The 25,100-nt window shown below is 40.0% G+C and overlaps 3 protein-coding genes across 3 annotated transcripts; all 3 read left to right on the forward strand.

Annotated features, from left to right (window-relative positions):
* The first annotated feature begins 485 nt into the window (after window positions 1–485).
* Window positions 486–7,120, forward strand: LOC118122387 (V-type proton ATPase catalytic subunit A). The gene is made up of 15 exons (XM_035179085.2): window positions 486–637; window positions 1,175–1,283; window positions 2,124–2,252; window positions 2,399–2,613; window positions 2,696–2,833; window positions 2,930–3,081; window positions 3,429–3,591; window positions 3,786–3,894; window positions 4,006–4,128; window positions 4,231–4,345; window positions 4,720–4,783; window positions 5,008–5,211; window positions 5,701–5,795; window positions 6,119–6,290; window positions 6,414–7,120. The coding sequence occupies exons 2-15, from the start codon at window positions 1,202–1,204 to the stop codon at window positions 6,504–6,506; spliced, it is 1,854 nt and encodes a 617-aa protein (XP_035034976.1). The 5' UTR covers window positions 486–637; window positions 1,175–1,201; the 3' UTR covers window positions 6,507–7,120.
* Window positions 7,121–9,181: 2,061 nt separating this feature from the next.
* LOC118121673 (palmitoyltransferase ZDHHC23-A) lies at window positions 9,182–18,679 on the forward strand. The gene is given in 6 exon segments (XM_047343485.1): window positions 9,182–9,693; window positions 13,715–13,869; window positions 14,943–15,508; window positions 15,511–15,544; window positions 16,342–16,509; window positions 17,428–18,679. Coding segments are annotated over 5 exon segments (1,161 nt in total). The 5' UTR covers window positions 9,182–9,693; window positions 13,715–13,750; the 3' UTR covers window positions 17,702–18,679.
* Window positions 18,680–22,634: 3,955 nt separating this feature from the next.
* On the forward strand, window positions 22,635–25,030 carry zgc:153704 (Lipocalin-like). The gene is made up of 6 exons (XM_035178645.2): window positions 22,635–23,205; window positions 24,024–24,163; window positions 24,252–24,331; window positions 24,426–24,539; window positions 24,644–24,745; window positions 24,845–25,030. The coding sequence occupies exons 1-6, from the start codon at window positions 23,113–23,115 to the stop codon at window positions 24,862–24,864; spliced, it is 549 nt and encodes a 182-aa protein (XP_035034536.1). The 5' UTR covers window positions 22,635–23,112; the 3' UTR covers window positions 24,865–25,030.
* Window positions 25,031–25,100: the final 70 nt, after the last annotated feature.

Genomic DNA, 25,100 nt, shown 5'->3' on the forward strand with positions numbered 1-25,100 from the left:
TGCATATTTAGAGGACTCATATTTAAGAGTGTGTGAAGCTTGAAGTTAGGAGGAGATTTGAGCCTTGGTTGAGGTACATGCTGCACTGAGTCTCATTTTAAATGGAAATCAAATCAAACAGTTACAAAGGGAAGGCAAACTACAAGGAGCACAACATAACAACCACAAACCTCTTCCAGTCAGGTGACTTGAGGAGGCTTTAACAGATGGATGGATAGACTTCTATTTTCAAATGTAATTTTTTCCCCCACAGTTTTCTTTTGAGAAAAAGTTGGAATGAAAGACAATAAATCATTACATGTTCCACAGTTTCCTGTTTGTTGTAATATACTCACACTCAAACCTAAATACTCCTGAATACAGTTAGTAAACAGAGGTGGAGGCTCCCTTTATGTCCAGCAGGGGTCAGTAGTGCACCTGAAGACCGTGTGCAGATCGGAGGAGCTGATCGTCGATTAGGAAACTGTAGAGCCTCGGCCGCCATGTTGGTTCTACCGAATGCAGAGCGGCGGATCCGGTTGAGCCACAATGGAGATGTTTTCTCCCCGTGACAGTTCCGGTAGCAGCAGGTGATCCGCAGAGTGACGCTGCTCCTCCTCCTCCTCGGTACACACAGTCCTGGACAACCGAACACAAGGTGAGACATTAACGTGTAACTGTGTGTGACATGGAGCTTTGTGGTTTTCAATTGTGTGTCAATACGAGCTCATTTAGCTCAAAGTGTGTGAGGTTGACATGATGATGATGAAGAAGAAGACGGCTAATGTTTGCTAGCTAGTCACATGACTCATCCGCACAAATCGGCTTTACTCTCAACCTTACGTGTGAGTAGTGACAGACACGAAGCTGCTGTCTGTGTGTGAAACATGTCCCAGTCGACGACATGACATTCAAACGTGTTGTCATCGACACTGGGGGGGGGGAAACAGCCGAGGATTGTTAAAGCCTCGGCGGAGTTAGCTTTAGCTCACCGTGCTAACGCTGCAGGACCTGGACGGTCAGATCACCTGACACCGCGGGTTATGGAGAACACATAAATCCATTCTTTCCTCTGTGGTGTGTGTGTGAATAACATTAGTCTGTGGTTATGATCAGTTAAGCAGAGATGTGTCCGTTCTTGATGTGATGTGGATAATTCTGTGAAAACCTGACCGTGTCTCATTCATTCCTTCAGGGATTATTCAGCACAGAAAGCATCAAGATGGACACCTCCAAACTTCCTAAGATCCGGGATGAGGAGCGAGAAAGCGAGTTTGGATTTGTGCACGGAGTTTCTGGACCAGGTCTGATTTCTAATGTTATTTACATTGTTTAGTCTCACAAGCCACTGAGCTGTAAATCATTTGTTCCACCTGCCTCAGGTCGTCAGGTGTTCATGTATTAAAGCTTGACAGGAAAACACATCAGAGTCCAACGTTTTAGCTGTAAATCCTGAAGTGCCAAAGCAAAACTAACAGAGCTTCTCATAATAAATGAAAACATGAGACAAAAATAGGGTATGGTCCTAATAAATCAAGTAACAATTCATCGCATTGATACAATAATCTGTGATCGTCATATAATCCCGCACAACGGTCCGTTGCACTGAGGTATATCAAAGGGAGAGTGACCATGAAATAAACTATTTAAAGAAATCTTGGGTACCACACAAATTTATCAGATTGTGATATTTACCATCATATTTTCCAAATCTAAAAGCATCTAGGTTTAAATCCAGTTCACACTTGGTGATGGTATAGAACAAATGAAAAAATGACACAGGCATAATTTCTGTGACATTCTCCATGTAACAAATAAAAAATCAGACGTACTCTTATTTAAATTTTGTTTAAATCAAAGAGAAACACATTTTTTTCATCAGTCTGCAAATCATATCACTGTATTAGTCTGTATATTTTTTTATGAAATTGGTCTTTTACATGTTTTAAGCTATTATGTTTCTCATTATTGTCATAATACAATATTTTTCAAGCTGTCTTTTTGAATTTTCCCAAATGCAAAAGAAAAAATATGAAGATAAAAGTTTATTTGAGTTTTAGCATTGTCCAAGTCCAACAGATTTGTTTTTGTGTCAATTTCCAAATTTGTATTAATTAGTATGTTTGTTTTTCGTTTCAAACTAGTGGTGACAGCCACTGCGATGGCAGGAGCAGCCATGTACGAGCTGGTCCGTGTGGGTCACAGTGAGCTGGTGGGAGAAATCATCCGTTTGGAGGGAGACATGGCGACGATCCAGGTCTATGAGGAGACTTGTATCCTTCCCGCTGAAGTATTATGTTTCTCTGTCTTCTCAAAACCATGTTATGAACTTCTGTAAATCCATTTCACGTAATACATTGAAGACAAGAGCAGTGTGTCAAAGTGCTGGCAGTTTGTTTTTCCTAACGTCATGCCACAGCCGGTGTTTCTGTGGGTGACCCGGTCCTGCGAACAGGAAAACCCCTCTCCGTCGAGTTGGGACCGGGAATCATGGGCTCCATCTTTGACGGTATCCAGCGACCTCTAAAAGACATCAATGACCTCACTCAAAGCATCTACATCCCGAGAGGAGTAAACATCAGCGCTCTCAACAGAGATATCAAGTGGGAATTTACCCCTGGCCAGAACCTTAGGGTAAGAAATATATATTTTCAGTTCAAACCTGGATGTCTGTCCTCGATCTCTTCTCACTGACTGCACATGATCCCTTCTCCAGGTTGGCAATCACATGACAGGCGGTGATATCTACGGCATGGTTTATGAAAATTCCCTTATTCGGCACAAGCTGATGATTCCACCTCGCAACAGAGGCACCGTCACCTACGTGGCCCCGCCAGGAAACTACGACATTTCTGTGAGTTTTTAATTTTTGTGCTGAATCACAGCGCTCTTCTGTTAGATATAAAATTCTACGAAACTAATTTTCTAATCTGATCTTGTTGCATCACAGGATGTGGTTCTAGAGCTGGAATTTGAAAGTGTGAAGGAGAAGTTCACTATGGTGCAGGTGTGGCCAGTGCGACAAATCCGCCCTGTGACAGAGAAACTACCGGCCAATCATCCGCTGCTGACTGGTCAGAGGGTTCTGGACGCGCTGTTCCCGTAAGTCATCATCTCAAGATAAAATTATGCTCTTGTTTCCCTTTGTAAATGCAGATATTAAACAACTGGCCCTCAGTGGTGGAGGTGATAAATCTTGATTTTGCTGTATAAGAAACTTTGCTGTATTTTACTACTAAAAATACTTTTACTACTACTTTAATACTTTATAAATGTATCTTTTCTTTTAGTCTGTCTTTGCAAAGCCATAGTGTTTCTCTAAAGTATGATCACGGTTTCTTTTGATATGTTATTTTTTTCAGATTGTAAAGATTTATTGATATTATTTTTGCGCTGTGTGGTGAAATCTTTACACTGCCTAAATCTGCATGGCTCTTTGTGTTTTATAGCTGCGTGCAGGGCGGCACCACTGCCATACCTGGAGCCTTCGGATGTGGCAAGACGGTGATCTCTCAGTCCTTGTCCAAGTATTCCAACAGTGACGTCATTGTCTATGTCGGTTGCGGAGAGCGTGGAAACGAAATGTCTGAAGTGCTGCGAGATTTCCCTGAGGTTTGTGGATTTCTGCCAAATATATGTACACACATATACACACACACACACACATGTACTGTTGAGATACTTTTGAGACTGAAACAGAATAAATAAGCGAAGAGAAGGAATCACTTCATGTCTAAAGAAAGAAACTGTCCGTTGATATGTCCAGTGATCATGTTCTGTAATAATACGCCGCTCTTGCCCAACAGCTTACTATGGAAGTGGATGGAAAGACTGAGAGCATCATGAAGAGAACAGCACTGGTTGCTAATACATCTAACATGCCTGTGGCTGCCAGAGAGGCTTCTATTTATACAGGTACCAACCCCTTCACATCCACAAAACATTGTTTATTTTTATTGAAAACAGAAATAAAGTCCCTTTCTTATTTCTTTCTAAGCAATGGGTCGTATATAACTTCCTTTGCAGGTATCACATTATCAGAATACTTTCGAGATATGGGTTATAACGTGAGCATGATGGCTGACTCCACGTCTCGATGGGCTGAAGCTCTGAGAGAAATCTCTGGAAGATTGGCTGAGATGCCCGCTGGTAAGTTTATCAGTTACATGTGATTCATTTTATTTTTTAACAGTCAGTAGCTAGGACAGTTTGCAGTGAAACCGTTTCAACTGTGTGTGTGGTCCTCTGCAGACAGCGGTTACCCTGCTTACCTGGGGGCCAGGCTCGCCTCCTTCTACGAGCGGGCTGGACGTGTGAAGTGTCTGGGAAATCCAGAGAGAGAAGGCAGCGTCAGCATCGTCGGAGCGTGAGTCCACTCTTTGTATAAGCAGGGAAAATAAGGTCAACCTCAAAGTTTAATCTTTCTGTTTAATAGTCCTAGCGTCATATAACAAACTAAAAAGGTGAATGATAGGAAATCAAATATACAAAAACATCAGGTCTTTTTTACTGCATGTTGTATGATTGATTTTGTGTCTGTATGATATCAGTGAAATATAGGGTCTTGAAAATGTCTTTGAATTCCAGATCTCATTTTTTTATTAATTTATTGTTTTTTCCTGTGAAACTTTTTCATGTGAATAAGCAACGTATGCAGCATAGCATGATAAACTCCGACAATAAAGGTAAATGATCAATTATCAGGCTGACTCTTCCTTTTATATGTTGACCTCCTCTTAGTGTGTCACCCCCTGGTGGAGACTTCTCAGATCCTGTCACTTCAGCCACATTGGGAATTGTTCAGGTATGTAATTCTCCCTTCAGTATTTGTTGTTTTCTTCCCTGGACATCACTCTGAGGGAGCGTCAGTATTTGTTGATTCCTTCCCTGCACATCACTCTGAGGGAGCGTCAGTATTTGTTGATTCCTTCTCTGCACATCACTCTGAGGGAGCGTCAGTATTTGTTGATTCCTTCCCTGCACATCACTCTGAGGGAGCGTCAGTATTTGTTGATTCCTTCTCTGCAGGTGTTCTGGGGCTTGGACAAAAAGCTGGCCCAGAGAAAACACTTCCCCTCTGTTAACTGGCTGATTAGCTACAGCAAGTACACACGAGCTCTGGACGAATATTACGACAAACATTTCCCTGAGTTCGTCGCTCTCCGTACAAAATCCAAAGAGATTCTACAGGAGGAGGAGGACCTGGCTGAAATCGTGCAGCTCGTGGGAAAGGTTCGGCAGATTATGATTAAATAACACTTGAGAAATTCAGGAAAAAAGATTTATGCAAATTTAGTTAATGCAAAAATGTTTTATTGACAGTCGTGTCAGATCAAAAACTCCCGAGACTTGTCTAGGAGATGTTGCCGGCACTGTTCAATATATATAAACAACATATGGTACCAGATCTGTTTCCCTTCATTAAAGTTTCCCTGATGAAGGTCAGATGCTCAATATGTTTTTAAATATCTTTGTTAAAGTGAAACACAGACATTCTCTACCCACAAAACAGCCAAACTGTTAATGTCATTTCTTCAAATTTTTTCGACAGTTAATCTCTTCATTTCCTGTGTGAAACCAGTGAAGACATTTCTGTCAAAGTTGTAGATTCATTATTTTATTAAATTTAATTAATTATGTTAAATTATTTGTATTATTTAAATGGTAAATCAACGGCTCTGAAACTATGAATGGGACTGATCTTCTTGTTATTGTTCACAGGCCTCCCTTGCTGAGAGTGACAAGATCACTCTAGAAGTTGCTAAGCTCATCAAGGACGACTTCCTGCAGCAGAATGGTTATACCCCCTACGACAGGTGAAAACAAAACAACTCACCAACCACAGAACATGTATCATTTACAATGTATGAGCTGGCTCTTCCACCTTTTGTATTCTTTTCAAAATAGCAATCCTGGTTTCACAACCGAGGACATAAACTAACTGGTTCAGATTTAAATTCCGTTTAAGGGACGACACACTTTACTACACAGATTATAAATTGGTGGAAACGATAGAAAAAATAATGTGGTTAAACAAGGTATTGACTTCTTCGTGAGTAGATGTGAAGGGGAGACGTCTAAATATCCTTCCTTTACATCATAAACTGTGAGCTTCACACATTCTTCTGTCAATACACAGGTTCTGCCCCTTCTACAAAACTGTGGGCATCCTCTCGAACACGATCGCCTTCTACGACCTGGCCCGACACGCGGTGGAGACCACGGCACAGAGCGACAACAAAATCACGTGGGCCATGATCAGGGAGCACATGGGAGAGATCCTTTACAGGATCAGCTCCATGAAGTTCAAGGTACATGACTGTGCCTCGTTTTTACTGAGATGACCACATTTGTTTTGGGGGTTTTTTTCGTCCTACTTTTCATCACCCATGATAAATAACCTAATCTTTGTGTATGTTCACTGGATTCTTTAGGACCCTGTGAAGGATGGCGAAGTTAAAATCAAAGCAGAGTACGCTCAGCTGCTGGAAGACATGCAGAACGCCTTCCGGACGCTGGAGGAATGAGTTTCTCACGTCTTCTCCCTTCTCCCACATACTCAAACCCCAGTGCAGTGCAACATAGTGCAGTTTCAACGGCCCGTGTTCTGAGTGTCTACAAACCTTTGTCTACCTTGGTGTTTACGTCCCCTTAAACATTCCATGACCCGGACAAATTAGTTTTGTTGATCTTTGCTTCATAAAAACAGCACTGGAATCCCCTCGGAGCCCAAACAATATTACAATTGAAGAGCACTTATCGATCACTACTCCATCTCGAGGTGGTTAAAATCAGTGGGCCCCCATCAGGCGCTGCACTTGCACTTAATTACAAGCTGCAACAAAGAGTGGAAAGGGACGTTGTTCTTCCCCCAGATTTGACGGTAATAAAAGCTATAATTATGAATGGGAACATGCACACGGGTAAAGGGACAGATGCACTGAGTGATATCAGGGCGTTAAAAGCATTCTTTCTTCTCTTACCTCCTTAGTGTGATATTGATGTTGTGGAATATATACTTGATATTATGTACAAAAAATGTGAATGGATGATTCTGTTAGAGTTGTGTTGTAACAGATGTCTGACTATTATATTCCTGGTACATTGCTGTTGTGTGAAATAAATGTAAAGTAATGACTGATTTCTTTTGCGTCCAGATTTTATCATGTGCAGAGAAGTTCAGTTTTTATTTCATTCTTAGTGAGATAAATTCATTTGTGTTTGTCTTTTAAAATATAATATAGACAATCTGTTTCCTTTACCTTTTTAAACAGCTGAACATTTTCAAGAGAACCAACTTCATGAACACACAGATATTTAGGAAATGACTTTCACCTCTAGGTGGCGCACATGTTATGACTGACTATTTACTGACCTACTGAAATTCAGTTTTCCCCATACATTTATTTTTAGTAGCTACAACAAGCATTTTCTTTTTTTTAAGTGAAAACACAACCTTTTTGTGTCTGCACTGTCAAATACTTCAAGCAGAAAGTACATAATGTTACATCAACACACTTGCTACCATTGAAATCCTTTAACTACCATTCAGGGGACTAGATATAAGCCCCCAAGACAATGAGGTCATGAGGTCCATCACGTTTATTAATGAAATCAGACTCAAATTATTTATTATGACAGAAGTTATTTCTTTGCTCTGGCAAACCTGAAAGTGGATATGAAGCAGATCAATGGACAAAGTTTGACTGATAAATTATAGGGCTGAATTAATGATTTAACACACACAAAAAAAAGTGATAAAGAAGTGGACCCACATTTTCATAGGTGGATAACATGATTTGTTTTCATGGAGGTTTAAGATGAAAACAGCTGCTCTGTAGAGACACAGTCTGCTGCGTTTCCTCGTCAGTCTTTATTTGTTGCACACACAGCATCTTTGCAGTTTGCTGATGTGTAATGTCCATCATGCAGTTGGCTCAGTCTGTTGTCTACGACTCGCGGCATTAATTCCTCCAAAATAGATTAGAGCCTGTATCTCGGGTTCCGGGCTCCATCAAGACTAATGGAAGTATAACCCTCAGGAGCAAGAGCATCGTTTCTCTGCATTGATTCAATCCATCCAGACTCACACACTGGTGCAGACACCATTCTCACAATATACCAGTTCATAGCTTATAATGCACCTTTTATTCTTTAATTTGTAATGACTGACAGGCAGTGTGTGTGCGTACATGTGAAAAGTGAAGGTTCCATCACTCTCAATCCATAACATTTGCCTTCAAACACAGAATCAACTCAAATTTTGGAGCTTCTGTGCCATTTGGTGCAAGTGAACCCACATTGTCCACTTCAAAGAAGACAATGTTAGTTTAATAACTTTAACTTGTAGTCTATAAAAGTTATTATTGGTCACCCTCTCTCCAATATTGTCCTATAGATGACTCCCGCACCTGCAGCATCAGTTTTATGACTACTTTCTGAAATTCACTGTGTTTTCCTATAGTTCACTGAGTTGTCAGCTCCCATACGGTTTTCAAGTGGTTAAAATCTGCCACTCACCACTATCTGATCTCAATTCCTTTAATCTTCTGCTTCTACTAACAAAAGTTGAATTATTGAGTTTTTATCAACTGGATTCAAGGTCCTGAGTCAGCAAACAAGCTCTGCAAGTGTTCCTGGGTAAGAATCTGAAGTTCTCATAAAATGCGCAGGGTAGCTTTCCTGCTGCAATCACTTATCAGATACACTCATAGTATGCAATGGCTGTAATGTGTAGAAACACAGACTCACAATAGGAGCATTCATGTTTGCTTCAAGTTACAAACACACACACACACACACACACACACACACACACACACTTACATTGATTTACTGGAGACTTACTCTAACCTTAACCATATTTACTACTTGCTCCGGGAAGTAGTAAATATGGAACACTTACCTTAAACTTATCTCCCCAAAGAAAGACAAGTCCCCATAATGTGAGTGTGTAAACAGATTCAAGTCCCCACAATATGAGAACAACCAGGACCACACACACACACACACACACACACACACACACACACACACACACACACACACACATACCCTTCTGGAGTTTTCTGTGTGAGAAGTAAGGTCAGGTTGCCTGTGGGAGGAAATATGATCCCAGTGGGTGGGGCCGCCCTTGGATCATCACTCTCTCTCTCATCTACGAGTGCCTGTCATGTTTCTCATACGCACCCTTGTCCAGCTCAGTGTGGATTATCAGTGGTGCCCATGCAGCTTTAGAACACCTCAACACAGCCCCTCAGCTGTGGGAGGAGGTATGAAAGACTCTCTGGCTCCCTCCGCCTGCTGAAGATGCACCTAGATTTACCAAGCGTGCCAGAATTAAAGCCTAAACTGGTAATTGATTCAAGCTGTAAAGCAGAGGAAGGCTTAGTTTGCTTGAGAACGACTTTTGAATTTTTCAAAGACACGTAAGGACGGTCTAGTCGTCTTTGGACAAGTCAACCGGCAGATGCAACACAATATCAAACCACTTGTCAGGAGGAAGCCAACTTGCCTTCAGTTGGGACACTTCCACGGGGGGAATCCAAGAAAAGAAAACCATCCCACTGCACTGATTCAGTGTCGCCGCAGCACCACCAGAGCAGAAAGCTGCCAATGTTCCTTTTTCAACACAAATGACTGATGAGAAACCAAGAAGCTGTTTTCATTGGTGACGAGGGCTCATCTTCTTGATATATATATTTTTTTATAAAGGTAAGTCAACACAGGAATGGTTTATCTTGGTTTTATGGAGTTGTATTTTGCTTTTAGAATGTTTAAATAGAGTTTATGAAGTGATTGTGGCTAATAATGATGAATATACAGTTTGTAAAAAGTCATGTAAAAGCTGTTTGAATTAAGAAACTAAAACAAACAGATAAAAGATGACTGGAATTATATTTTCTTTCAGTTTATATATTTCTCTCCATTTACTCCTGAATAGATAAAGGTCAGGATCTGCACAAAAACCCGATAAACCAGACTAAAATAATAAGAACCCACACTGACAATAACTCAAGTTCATCTCTGAGTGTTCAGGACCTGGGTTTGCTGGCCCAGATAGTTTGTCCCTGTGGAAACGGTGCCCTTGTTTCAACAAATTACAATTTGAATCTCTTGGGGATGTCACAGGACTGAGAATTTTCTGATTATAGAAATTACTCCTATTTTTATACATTACGGCTGCAGATTCAGTCCAGTACATGTTTATACTGTAATGTTTTTCTGTGGTTTTACAAATGTCAAATAAAACTAGGGCTACGTTGTAGCACTAACGGGCCCGAGCACACGCATTTTGAAGCCTGTTGCGGTTAGTGGAGAGAGCGATCAATGACCAAGCGCACGTCTCCGCGTTGCATGCGTTTTGCGCACTGTGGCAAGGACAAACGCTTCACTTCCTGCGTCCGTCACGCGATGTTGATCCTTGCCTGCTAATTGCTCATTACGGTCCACGCTATCAATTGCACATCACACTGTGAAAATTTTATGTAAATCGAATGATAGTTGTAAAACAAAGCTTATTTCCTGTTGCCAGACTAATAGATCTGTTCAAGTAGGGGCTCTGATGTAGTGTGAGCAATTTTGTGTCAATTGGACAATGTTACAACAACATAATTATCACACTGATCAGTAGGTGGCGCTATGACCCTGCACTAATATTAAAATATGGAGTGTCCGTCTGTCCGTCCAAAAAAAAAAATACGGACAGACTGACGGACGAAAAAAATTAAATTAAATAAAATTTAATTGAAATAAAAAAATTAAATTAAATCCGTCCGTCTGTCCGTCCAAAAAAAAATAAAAATACGGACAGACAGACGGACGAAAATCCGTCCGTCTGTCCGTCCCAAAAAAAAAACGGTCAGACAGACGGACGAAAAAAAAAAAATAATAATAATCCGTCCGTCTGTCCGTCCAAAAAAAATAATAAAATACGGACAGACAGACGGACGAAAGTAACTAAAAGTACGATAGTAACTAAAAAGTAACTAAAAGTACAAAAGTAACTAAAAAGTAACTAAAAGTACGAGAGTAACTAAAAAGTAACTAATAGTACGAAAGTAACTAAAAAGTAACTAAAAGTATAAAAGTAACTAAAAGTACAAAAGTAACTAAAAAGTAACTAAAAGTACAAAAGTAACTAAAAGTACAAAAGTAACTAAAAAGTAACTAAAAGTACGAAAGTAACTAAAAAGTAACTAAAAGTAAGAAAGTAACTAAAAGTACAAAAGTAACTAAAAAGTAACTAAAAGTACAAAAGTAACTAAAAAGTAACTAAAAGTACAAAAGTAACTAAAAGTACAAAAGTAACTAAAAAGTAACTAAAAGTACGAAAGTAACTAAAAAGTAACTAAAAGTACGAAAGTAACTAAAAAGTAACTAAAAGTAAGAAAGTAACTAAAAGTACAAAAGTAACTAAAAAGTAACTAAAAGTACAAAAGTAACTAAAATTACAAAAGTAACTAAAAAGTAACTAAAAGTACAAAAGTAACTAAAAAGTAACTAAAAGTACGAAAGTAACTAAAAAGTAACTCTAAGTACAAAAGTAACTAAAAGTACAAAAGTAACTAAAAAGTAACTAAAAGTACGAAAGTAACTAAAATTACAAAAGTAACTAAAAAGTAACTAAAAGTACAAAAGTAACTAAAAAGTAACTAAAAGTACGAAAGTAACTAAAAAGTAACTAAAAGTACGAAAGTAACTAAAAAGTAACTAAAAGTACAAAAGTAACTAAAAGTACAAAAGTAACTAAAAAGTAACTAAAAGTACGAAAGTAACTAAAAGTACAAAAGTAACTAAAAAGTAACTAAAAGTACGAAAGTAACTAAAAGTACGAAAGTAACTAAAAAGTAACTAAAAGTACGAAAGTAACTAAAAGTAACTAAAAGTACAAAAGTAACTAAAAAGTAAAAATGAACCTTCGCCGCACCTCAATGTTAGTTATTTTGCCACGCCCATTCCTTAAAACCATATGAATGTCTGCAGGGGGGGGCTGTTGCTACACAAATGTAGTTTGAGGGAGATAGACCCATGAACACGGAAGTTACAGCAATTTCGTGTGTCACAGCGAGTCGATGAACTTTAACGCCACGCCATTAATATGGCGTTTGACGAAAAGTCACAGTAATCTTATGCCTACATTATCAATGTCTTGAGACTCTTTTGACATAGGTTTGACATGGCTGCGGTCAGTAGATGAGGAGGAATACTTCCAAGTGTAAGACATGCAAAAGACATTTCCTGTTGCCACCAGGGGGCGCAGTGTTTTTAAGTCATGATTTCTGTGTAGATGTCATCAGGCCGGGACTTTTGTCTTACATGTCTAGTTTGGACTCGATTCGACCAAATATGTCCGAGATACAGAACCTCGTGTTTTGATGGCGTGTAATCAAACTTTGACGCCACGCCACGGTCACAATGTGTGACGAAAAATCGATCTTTGAGTTAGTTTTTATCTCCATCTTGTTTAAATGACACTCATCTCAATATGAAGTTGATCTGATGAAAGCCCTGGGACAAGTACATCAAAGTAAAAATGTGGAAAACGGCCAATATGGCCACTAAAGTCAAAATGGCAGGCTTCCTGTTGCTTTTTTCCCATTGCACCTCTGACCTTTGTTTGTCTTGTCATGATACACCTGGGCTACGATTTTTGTGAAGATCGGTGAAAGCTAACTGAGGGGCTTTTCCTTAGATGGCGCTGTTGAGCCATTTTTCCACACCCATTTCAAATTACTCCAGAATACAATTACTTTTTGGGGTTTTGAATTCCCAGCAAACTTTGGTTTGAGCATGTCTAGGCCCTGAAAAAGCCCCAAAAGGGAAATACAAATCCTTCGAAATACAATAGGGCCTCCCACCGGAGGTGCTCGGGCCCTAACTAGGGCTACATTGTAGCACTAACGGGCCCGAGCACAGGCATTTTGAAGCCTGTTGCGGTTAGTGGAGAGAGCGATCAATGACCAAGCGCACGTCTCCGCGTTGCATGCGTTTTGCGCACTGTGGCAAGGACGAATGCTTCACTTCCTGCGTCCGTCACGCGATGTCGATCCTTGCCTGCCAATTACTCATTACGGTCCACGCTATCAATTGCACATCACACTGTGAAAATTTTATGTATATCGAATGATAGTTGTAAAACAAAGCTTACTTCCTGTTGCCAGTAGATGGCGCCATCACTATTATTACATACAGACTAATAGATCTGTTCAAGTAGGGGCTCAGATGTAGCGTGAGCAATTTTGTGTCAATTGGACAATGTTACAACAACTTAATTATCACACTGATCAGTAGGTGGCGCTATGACCCTGCACTAATATTAATATATGGAAAAAAAAAGTAATACGGACAGACAGACGGACGGAAAAATTAAAAATAAATAAAATCCGTCCGTCTGTCCGTCCCAAAAAAAAATTATACAGACAGACAGACGTCCGTCCGTCTGTCCGTCCGTCCGTCCGTCCAAAAAAATTAAAAATACGGACAGACAGACGAATAAAATAAAATAAAATAAAATAAAATAAAATCCGTCCGTCTGTCCGTCCCAAAAAAAAAGTAATACGGACAGACAGACAGACGTCCGGCAGTCTGTCGTCCCAAAAAATTAAAAAAGGGACAGTTATAGATCGTGTGTGTGTGTTTTTGTGTTATAGATTCTGTCAGTACATTTCCATAGATATGTTCCCTGCACTAATAGTTTGTTGTAATGGTGTAGTTCATTTGTTCATCGCTCCAGAGAACGAAGTTGCCCTGTGAACTTCAGGAAGCCATAATGAAATGGGAGAAGTTAAAGCCTCCGGAGCCAGATGATCCCATGTGCTGCTGCGAGTGTGATATCTACCAGTACGGATGCTGCTGTGACTGTGAAGATCTGGACGAGGCCTTTAACAGGTTAGAAGAAGTAGGACCTTTAATGAGACACAAAAGGGTCACAAGGTGATTTACAGACATCAAATACAATTTAGATGCAATTCTCAATATCATATTTTAGCCATAATTGTTCCAAAAGCTAAAAAAAGTACTTGTTAGAATAAAACCATGTAAATAACCATGCATGGTGATTATGACAGATGAGTGACAGCATCAGTTGCAGCAGGTCAGTTTACAGCAGGGGTGCCCACACTTTATAGGCTTGTGAGCTACTCTTGAAATGACCAGCTCAACAAGATCTACCGACCAAATAATGTTGGTATCCACCGCCGCCACTGCTGCATAAAAAATGTACTGAAATAAGAACAAATGAAGGTTACGCTACATTGTTTCAAAATCAATTAAGAGATTTATTAATAAACTAAAGGTAACATGGAGCTATAGTTGTAACTCTTACTTAAATTACTATGTACAGTAGGCTCTCTCTCAAAGTTCTTTGCTTTTAGCTGTAAAATAGTTTGTAGTTCCAGTCCATGTGTAGAAAACGCAGGTGTGATCTCTCTGTCCCTCTCTCATAGATTCAGACTGTCCATTCACTTCCCTGCATGTAAAAAGCACAAGAAGCAATCGAGCTAAGAAACCAAACTAACCAATAGAGCTGTAAACTTTACAGCACCACAGGAAACATTGCACATGGGAGATTTTTTGTGAACAAGCTCAGCTAAAATATCCTTTGGGATAATGTGGGTCACATATCTCTGACTCGGTTATTTTGGGCATCAAGGACTCAAAGGTTTTGGAATCCCTGCTTGAGTACAATAAAATTCAGGCCGAGTGAAGAAATGTCCCAGGGCCCCAGATCCTTCTGAGACTTCATGACTCCATGTTGCAATGTACTTAATCATAAATTAAACAAAAGCTAAATATTAAAATTACAGGGTCTGACCCTTAAGAATAGGAAACAACTTATGTGATATTCCTCATATCATCTTATTAGTTTGATCAATGAAAAAAGCAAGTGAATTAGCATCATTCCGAATTAAGTTTTTTTATTTTCAAGTGTTTGTAACTCTGCCTGAATGTGTGCGCTGCAGGTGGCTGAGACACAAACCCCCTCACAGCAGATGTCACTCTCCTGTTCTCGGGGCCCTGATTGACAACCTGGAGATCTCCATGATCCCGGCCCTGGTGCTGCTGCCTCTGCTGCTCCGGGCCGCAGCGCTGCACTACCTGCTGGGCATCATCATCCTGACAGCTCTGCCCAGCCTGGTCCTCTGGTACTACTACGCCACGCACCGCAAGAGGAGACGCACCCTCTTCTTCCTCACTCTGGCACTGTTCTCTCTGGCCTACATGTATTACCTCTTCATCACAGAGATTCTACCGCGTGGGGACGTCAGCCATCTGCAGCTGTGCACTGTGACTGCTGGGATGATCCTCACCATCGGATCTCTCATTCACACCAAGAGAGGCCTAGGGTTTCACACCACCTCCTATCACAGCCAGAGTGAGGAGGTTAACAAGGACTCTACACATCTTAATGGATCCATCCAATCAGCGGCCTCCTCCTCCTCTCCTCCTGCCCTGACAGAAAAGTGGAGCAGATGCTCTGTGTGCAAAACAATGCGACCTTCGGCCGGACACTGTCGAACCTGTGGATCCCAAGCCAGCGTCTGGACCACCACTGTGCTGGTGGGTTGGATTTGATATTATAACATCTTTATACTTCTTTGAATTGTACATTCACACCACATCATGAAAGTGAAGTGAAATTGAATTATGACAGATTAGATAACGTTCATGTCTTAAGCAAAGACTCCTACTGTACCCACTGGTTTCCTCAGGGCCGTGCACAGACATTTTGGGGAGCGGGGGCTCAAGTGAAAAACTCTGTGCATCCAAAGATTGATTTTTAAATGGAAACTGCTCCCAGCAAAAATGTCTTGAAATGTCTTGTAAACTTGAACTAGAAAACTGGTAAACTGGGATCTGTCTCAGGCCAACCAGGAAGACAGGGTGTCTATTTGTTTGTGAGCTTTATCAGACACTTTCCTGAACTGCACACTGCCAAGAACATTAAAGATGATGATGTCAGTTTTATAAATCTCTTTATACCTCATGCACAGTTTCTGAATTGTTTCATTGTCTGCAATAGACTTACAACCTCAAAGACAAAAGAATAAAATGTATATATGATGTTAATCTTCCTGTTTATTATTCACATTTACTATATAGATAGAAACTCCAGAACCAACCATGATATACTGTGAGTATACTGAATCTATTACCACCAAACTAGAATAACCCACATGATAGTCTGGACCAGGAAATATTCAATAGTCTTTCAAATGTAAACTTCAAATACTACATCTACTGAGTTATTTTAAATACAGCAGGTATATGGAGCCAACATATCCAGGTCAGCTTGGGTCTCACAGATCTTTGTCTTGTGGGTCTGTGTTGTGTTTGTGTGTTTGTGTTGAGGTGTTGCAGGATAAACAGCTGTGTCGGACAGGCAAACCACCGCAGTTTCCTGCTGACCCTCTTGGTGTTCGTGCTGACCTCTCTGTATGGGATCAGTTTGGTGCTTTGCAGCATCTGTCCTCGGCAGTATGTCATGACGGCTCTCTTCTACTGCCCCGGTGTCTACAGCCAGTCCAGGTACAGCACTCTATATATCATAAATACATGTTTATGTATCATATCTTCTGTCTCATCCCAACAACTACATCAGAAGTCCACATTGAAAAAGTTCACCAAATTAATATAAACACAAAAATTGACTTTACTTGTTGCTATTAGATAATAGGTATGATATGATGATATTAGTAGAATTTGTAAGGACATATATTCTACTGCCTCGTCTTTGATACATTGATGTATTAGAGTCATCAGTATTTGATTGTGGGAAACAGTTAAAAGAAGATTCTATTTGGAAATTTTTGACTACTTATTTAAATGTTGTCCATGTTTTGAGGCAATTTAATTTGAAACAAGTCAGAGCCTTTGGAACGGCTGTCAAAAAATACAATTAACTCAAAACACATATTTTCAACTTGTGTCTTTGTTAAAATACTGTCAAGTCAAGTATCGTAATGAACGTAATGCAGGACGTGACGTGACGTGACGTGACGTGACGTGACGTGACGTGACGTGACGTGACGTGACGTGACGCACGTGACGTGACGTGACGTGACGACGTGAAGTAACGTGAAGTAACATAAAGTAACGTAAGTAACGTGAAGTAACGCGGAAGTAACGTAGCAACGTAGCAACGCAGTAACGTAACGTAACATAACGTAACGTGAAGTAACGTAGCAACGCAGAAATGTAACGTCAGACGTAACGCAACGTAACGCAACGCAACGTAACGTAACGTAACGCAATATAATTTTTCCTCTTTATAGATTTTTTTTTCATTATAAATTCATTATTAATCTTTCCTCCCTCCTCTTTTATAACGTGCTTTTCAAATGAAAATGGGCCAATGGTTTATTTGTAACGAGAAAAACTTTTTTCTTAAAACAAAATACTTTTTTATGCTTTAATCTTGCACTCATCATTTCTTTGTTTTCACAGCTCAGCACTTTGCTTCACGTGTGCGTGGTACAGCAGCATTGTAACAGGTGGACTGCTTTACCTCTTAGTGGTGCAAGTTATAAATATCAGCTTCAACGTGACGGAGCGGGAGGCTCAGCTGGCTCTGAGGAACAAAACGGGCCAGAGCCGCCTGTGGGGACTCGTCATCGACACAGGAGAGTATTCTCATGGCTTCTGTCAGAACTGGGTTGAGTTCCTCACCATGACAGACGCTTCAGTCTCTCCTCGCTCCAGCCTCACTGACTTGGTCTAGTTTCACTTTATACTTTATCCTGATCACAGACTGTTAATGCAGCATGTCTGAAGAACTTCATCTCTAGTATTTCCTTGGATTTATCAGCTGATGACTTCCAATGCTCACTGCATTTCACCCTCTTTGATATCAAACATCACAAACTGTCTTTAACTCTGAAATAAGTTGCAGGGGAATTATCAAGTGTTGGTAAGTATTAACTGTTTAAAAAGGTACACACTACATGTTTGTTGAATTGTCTCTTTATGAAACGAAGCTGCAGGCACTGCCATGTTATTTTACATATGTCTGTACCTGCACAAATTGAACATATCATCTGCTGTCTGACTGATTTCTATTTTGACAACTTGTCTGTTTGAAAATGAAATAGGAAAATAATAAAAAAATATTGCAGTAAATGAGGTGTGACTCTGTGAGGTTCAAGACGTAAGAAGAACAACGTGCAGCTCTGGTCGTTACATGTCAGGAAACAAAACTGCTGGATGGAAGGAGACTGGAGAAATAATATATATTCACAAACATCTACGATATGAATAGTAATAGAATTAAAGGGTGACCCCAGAGAAAAGGCCATGATATGAATAATTTTCATTTCAGTAAGTTGTCTCCTTGTCCTCTTTCAGCCACAACTATACTTAGTCAGGCTCAGTTCTGATTCTGCTGCTCTATCAACTAAATGCACCAAACAACATGACTTCAGTTTTTTACAATTGCTCATCTAAATGTGTTAACGTGATCATCTGTAATAGTTATTAGCACAAGGATGCACATGCAGCCATGTTACCGTCTCCTGCAGGCTCATTTTATGATCCTCCTCCTGAATAATCTATGGCATTTTTTCCATCTTTATTCAAGTGAGTGGTCTTTCAGTTTTTGAGGAAGACTGAAAAAAACCTCCCATAGATGTCACCCAGTGGAAACGCTGGGTAGACTTGACTTCATATCCCGTCCTGTCACTCCCACATGGTTGGTGGGAGTAGAGTCACAACTTCCTGGAGCGGTTTCGGTCATCTTCACTGTACGACTGATACAATCTGCTTTTATTTACTTCATTTTTCTCTGCACTCCCTTAATCTAATGGTGTTTGTCCATCGCTCTCTTATAGAGTGAGTGGTTCTCCTATTGCACTGCCCAGACCTTCAAATTAAAAGACGTGCAGGACCTGCTTATATAAATAATCAACTGCAGATACTATTTATTTATAATCGGATGAATGCAATTATCCTGCCTATTGTAATGTGTAATATTTACATTTCTGATACAATAATACTGCAAACTAAACAGTACTCTCCTGCAGTGTCTCCCCGCACACACTGTCCATTATTTCTCATTATTAACTATCTTAATGCACATCTTGGGGAGAGCAATCGATCAAACTGTTTAAATCAATACATTTCCTCCATTTAAAATCACTCAACTCAAAGGTTTACATGGCGTCTCCACTCCCCCATAATTTCCTGCCAGTGGCTCCAGAGTTCATTCGGTAGGAATGGTCTCTCCCCTGGTGCCACCCTCAGGACAATCAGTGCATTCCACCTTGTAGTGCTCTCTGGTAGTGCTCTAAAGTTGTTGTTAGTGTTGTATGACTTCACTATACACTCATTGAGATGCAGCTTAATGACAGCATTGTGCTGTATAACAAAATAAACTGGACACAGTCATTTATCCTCTTTTAACCCCATGAATTATAACTCAGTGAGTCAAAGTGCCTCCTCTGTGCTACACAAATCAAGTTTTATGTATTAAGTATTACTATTACTTTTAATTTGTTCATGTGTGTTGTATTCAGTGCCACAGATACAGTTGTTGGTTTATCTCAGAGGGGCCGGTCACATGTGAAAATCTGAGAATGCAAGTCTTCACTCTCTTCTTAATTCTGTAATAGAAGATTTAATAGAGATAAAACATATTCAGTTCTCATTATCGTTCCCCATGTGAGTAACCTACAGCCAAACGTCACTATAACATCTGGTTAGTTTTTAGAATTTAGTGGCAGAGCCTAAAGACGATGGTGACCTCAGTTTTTTTTCTGCAATGCTTTGGTTCACTACAACACAAAGCGACAACCACTGGTCACACTGCAATGAAATGTGGTATGATCATATATCAGATTACTAAAGGTCATTTTTTATTATTGAGTCTCACATTCAGTTGAATATTTTCTCTTTTCCAACACGTTTATCCGTGACCATCTTGAAAACTATGGAATCAACACTGAATTTGCTGTTGATGCCTCTGTGGCTCTCTTTGTTTTTACTAAGCATTTCCGATGATCATCAACATGACATTTCACACATGGCTCAAGAGTAAACACATCCATGATCTGTCCTCTAGCGCCACCCTCAGGCCAACATATAATCCTAACAACAACACAAATCTCATTGGCTTCACCGGCAGAATCAGCAAATTGAACTATAAACTCTCTATCTGTTGTGCAACCCTGAGGCTACACTACTTTTATAGCTTTACTGGTAGAGCTGTAAGGATATATTATTACATGCTATATGTGTCTCATGTCATATTTTAATGTGTTTGTTTGTGCGTGTGTGAGTGTGAGTGCGTGTGTGAGTGCGTGTGCTATTGCTGTGGGCAATGGGCTGTTAACAAAATATTCAGTCCAATTTTCTCTGTGATGATTTACAGTATGATTAACAGTTATATCATCAATATATTTGATTGTTGGTCGGTTTATAAGGAAGATTACACAAAAACAACTGAACGGATGTCCAGGAAACTTGGTCGAAGGATGTGATATGGGTCAGGGAGGAACCCATTCAATTATGATTAGGATCGGGGACAGATACAGGATTTTCTTTCACTTTCTTTCACATTGTGAATTAGGGCATTATTCAACATTTTCAGTTTTTCCAGGAACTAATTCATGGATCATGATGAAAAGTACTGACATATTTAGGAAACTGATATCGTTGAGTGTGTGAAATTTGGTGCAGTTTAATTAAATTTAAGGGGACTGTTGGGTATGCGCTCTACAGAGATTCGGATATTGTCGGATAGTGGCAGTTGAAGAATTTTTCTAAATCATGGGCAATAACCACAATTTACACATGTTCCTAAATCAGTAAGATGCATATTTAAGTCGTTCTTTGTTTATTGTTCGCTCTACTATTTAGAAAAATTGTCCCAAGCACATTGTGTACTTCAGAGAAACTTAGACAATAAAAGTTCTGAACAAATTGTCATATTTATTGTTAGTAAGTGACTACTAACAGGACATGGGCACTTTATGTGGCCAATCAGATTTCAGCTGGGGCCAGTGCCCCCCTGGCTCCACCCCTATCGCGCCTTTTATGGACCAAGTCAGATACATTTTTCCTAGACGTCAGAGACAAAATTTATGACTGCTACACTTTGTCCCACTTGTTAGAAATAATAACAGAATTATCCATTAACTGGTAGGAAATGGCTGATCATCCATCATCATTATATATATGATTTGGTTGCAGTTATACTGAGTTGAAATCCAATACTGTCTAATTCAACTGATTTCATTCATCATAAAGAGCCTTGGATGTTTATCTACTTTCACTTGTTAATGAATTGTTAGACATATAAGACAACTGCTCATTCAGACTTTTGATGTGGTGAAACCAGAAGGCCAGCAGTGGAGAAAAATAGATTGGAATTATGTGTGAAGTTGGAATAACAGAATGATTTGTCATTTTTAGCATTTTGACACCATGGTATGAACTAATTTCCACCCCACAGGAACTATTCACTTTCTGACAGGCTTACCTGTTGGAACTGGCAAGGTATGTACTGTAGGTTGGAGGAATCTTTTTGCTGTGGCATGTGTCTGCCTGCACTGGTCTGATTCCAGTTCATTACACTAATTCATCTCATCAGCCCTCCTGCTCCAGGATTCATTTTTCAAAGTGTGCAGCAGCCGACCTCCTTAAAACTGATCATAAAAACAGGCAAACCTGTTAATGTTGAAAACATTTTCTACTTCTCTAAATTACAGTTTAATCAAGGTCCTTTGATTAAAAATAAAAGCTGAAATATAGTGTTGAAATCCGCAGGTAATTCAAAATCTTAAGTGAAAGTTAAAATACGAAAGTGTTACATTAAACTATACTTAGTTTGACAAGTGAAAGTACACATTGGGCAGAATTTATCATGTAGGTGACACATGGGCAAACCATACAATGATTTCCAATAGTATTCACTGCAATGTCACACAATATCCAAAAAATTGTCATGCGTCTGTACTTTACTCAAATCTATTTATTTTGGGGTACTTTTCACTTTTACTCCACTACGTACATCAGCAAATATCTGTACTTTCTACTCCACTACATTTTTACAATGCATTATGCTATATTGTTGCTTTTAAATACTTTTAGTATATTTGAAAGTAAGTACTTTCCTGCTTTTACTCAAGTAGAAAAGTTGATGTGGTAGTCATACTTTTACTCATTTTTGTCTATGTATTTATACCTGGACTTAAATTAAACGTCTGAGTACTTTCTCCACCACTACAGGTCCATCGTTTGCCTTCCGTCATATCACATGATGTTTACCAGCAGATGAAGTAAAAATCTAAATCATTATTCTTGTGGTTGATAGACTGAGTGACTTATTTCAATTGTGTTACATGTGCTCAGGAAAATCCTGTAACGTGATAGAAAACAGTCACCAGGAGAGACTGTGGGATTGTTGACCCTGGAAACAGCTGTTGTGTTTCTTCTCTTAGTTACGGCTTCATACAGAGTAAATCATCACGTTACGTCCGACCAGTAATTGCAAGTTGAATGACGAGTGGAAAGTATTTATTGACGTTAAACTTATAGAAGAGACGCTGATTACGTGGTGCTGCATGAATCCAATCTGCATGCGCATTTGTGTTGTCCCATGTTTTACTATGGCAACTGCTGACGGATGGATTTAATTCTGTGCTCTCGGCAACAGAAAGCCCTGGAGGGCAGCGGAAGCTTTGTTCCTGTTTAGATTCCTGTTCTGTTTAATCTCTTGCTACGCGTGGGAAGCTGCATAATGAGATACCATTATCAAATAATGTGCTTTCCAATTCAAACAGCATGACAGACAGGATATAATGTGTATCCACTGTTGTTGAGGGTACGAAGACTCCTGGCAAGTTTCTCCCTCTCACATGATTGATTTCATTCTGCCCTGGCAGGACTAAAAAGCTTAGCTTGTGGCTGTGACTGTTTGTGGGTTTCTCTGAGGCTTGTTTGAACCCATCCCAGCTCCAGGGTCTTTATGTATGTGTGCGTGCGCGATTGTGTGCGTGCTCGCTGGGAGGGAAAGGGGTATCTCGTGCTCCACTATATAAAGGGTCGTTGTGCAGCACCCCAGCAACAAGCCTCCAGATCTTCACCGGCTCTCTCCTCCATCATCATTGCTGCAGCCGACTCTGCTCCTCAGTGACGATGACTTCCCTGCTGACAGCGCTGGGCACTGTGCTCTGCTTCCTGACGGTTTCCTCTGAGATCATGCCACAGGCTGACTTCAATCTGCAGGAGGTAAGACACATAACTGGGTAAAGTAGCATTTTATTAGAGTCATAGTATGGTTTTATTGTGCATGTATACAAATCATTTTGATTGCTTCTCACATCTGCAGCCTGAGCATCTGGCATGAGGAAACGGTTTTGTAGCCTCCTACAATAAGTAAAACCATCTCCAACCTCCACCAAGGAGGTTTGATCATTGGTTTGCTTATTTGCTAGCAAGACTACACCAAAATACTGAGTTATATAAATAAATATGGGTCAGGGAAGAAATAATTAAAGGTTTATATTTATTAAATTAAAAATCCAGATCTACTGAGGTGGCAGAAGTATAATCTCTACAGAGTACCATTCTTTCATTTTAACTTTGATTGATGTTAGATTTCTCGGCTATTTCTTACATGCACAACAATGTACATGAATGAGTTGTGTAGCATAATCTTTGTAAGGAGTAAAGTGAGATTTGTGGGGAAAAATGTGAGGAATCAACTTTTCTAAAACTGCCACCACATTCTCAGCCTTGCTTCAAAATACATTTTAATTGGAGTTGAATGCATAAGTGAGTCTGGGTGAAATTTTCTTTTGCTAATATTGAGTAAACGGGAGCAGGGGCACAGTTTGATACTGAAAACATTCATTATTAACAGAGAAATGAACATAGTGGCCGAGGATCATAAACTGACTAAACCGACTGTTTTAAGTTCACATGCTCACAGGGCAGCTATGGTCTCTGTCCTCTTCAAACAAAGGCCACAGTGAGTGTTAAAGTGTTAAGTATATTTGTCTTGTTCTGTTTTATTTCTGCTATGTCTGCCTTATGTGTGCCCACAGATGGCAGGAAAGTGGTATCTGATTGGATTTGCCACCAATGCCCAGTGGTTTACCGTCCGCAGAGCCAGCATGAAGATGGGCACGGCCGTGTTCACCCCTACTGCCGATGGGGACCTGGACATGTCCTACGCCAGTCTCACGTGAGTGCGAGAGGACGGACAGGGAGGAAGAAAGAAAAAAAAGATCAGTGATGAAACCGCTGATCTTGTTTTAATGGTGTCTCTGCAGCTCTGATGGCTCTTGTTGGAGAATGAGCGGCCTGGCGAAAAAGACTGACATGCCTGGAAGGTTCAGATACACCAGTGAGAGTGAGTGAACAAACACAAAGAGGCAGACAACAGTCACAATTAAACCATTCATAATCTTCTGCTTTACATGATGCATATTCCTCCCCTCTGACAGGCTGGGAGAATGACAACGACATGCGCATGGTTGATGTCAAGTACGACGAGTACGCTCTGACTCACACCATCAAGACCAAGGGAAGCGATATCACCATTGTCAACAAACTATATGGTAAAGTTATGAGCATCTGCCCTGATGCCACACTCTGTCCAGTCAATGTGAGCATGTGCAGCAGCTCAGTTCAGCATGTAAATCAATACAACACTGTTCGACAGGTCGTGGAGTTCACCTCAGCCCAGATCTGCTGGAGAAGTTCAGGCAGTTCTCCTTGGAGACCGGCATCCTGCCCGGGAACGTTGCTTTCCTGCCAAGAAATGGTACTTTTTTTAATGTCAATGGATACAAATTATCTATAAACAAGACTGATCTTATGCACTATTAAAATGAACTGTTATATTTTTTCTTTCTCTCTTTAGGGGAGTGCCCACCTGCTTAGTTTTCTGCCTCGGTCGTCGCCCGTCAGCGATGCTGACGACGTTTACCATTGTTGTGAATACTACAATCAATCAAAGTTTTTCCAGTTGATTTAATTTGATCTTTGAAATGTTGTATTAAGAAGTGAGTAAACCTGATGTGAAACATAAAAAATGCTCTGCTTATAATTGTGTTTGAAAGTTTGTTGCCTTTGTTCACAAAATATTGTTTATTTAAAAGATTACCCCACCGGAGTCG

The sequence above is a fragment of the Hippoglossus stenolepis genome, chromosome 15, assembly GCF_022539355.2.
Source record: "Hippoglossus stenolepis isolate QCI-W04-F060 chromosome 15, HSTE1.2, whole genome shotgun sequence".
Lineage (NCBI taxonomy): Eukaryota > Metazoa > Chordata > Actinopteri > Pleuronectiformes > Pleuronectidae > Hippoglossus > Hippoglossus stenolepis.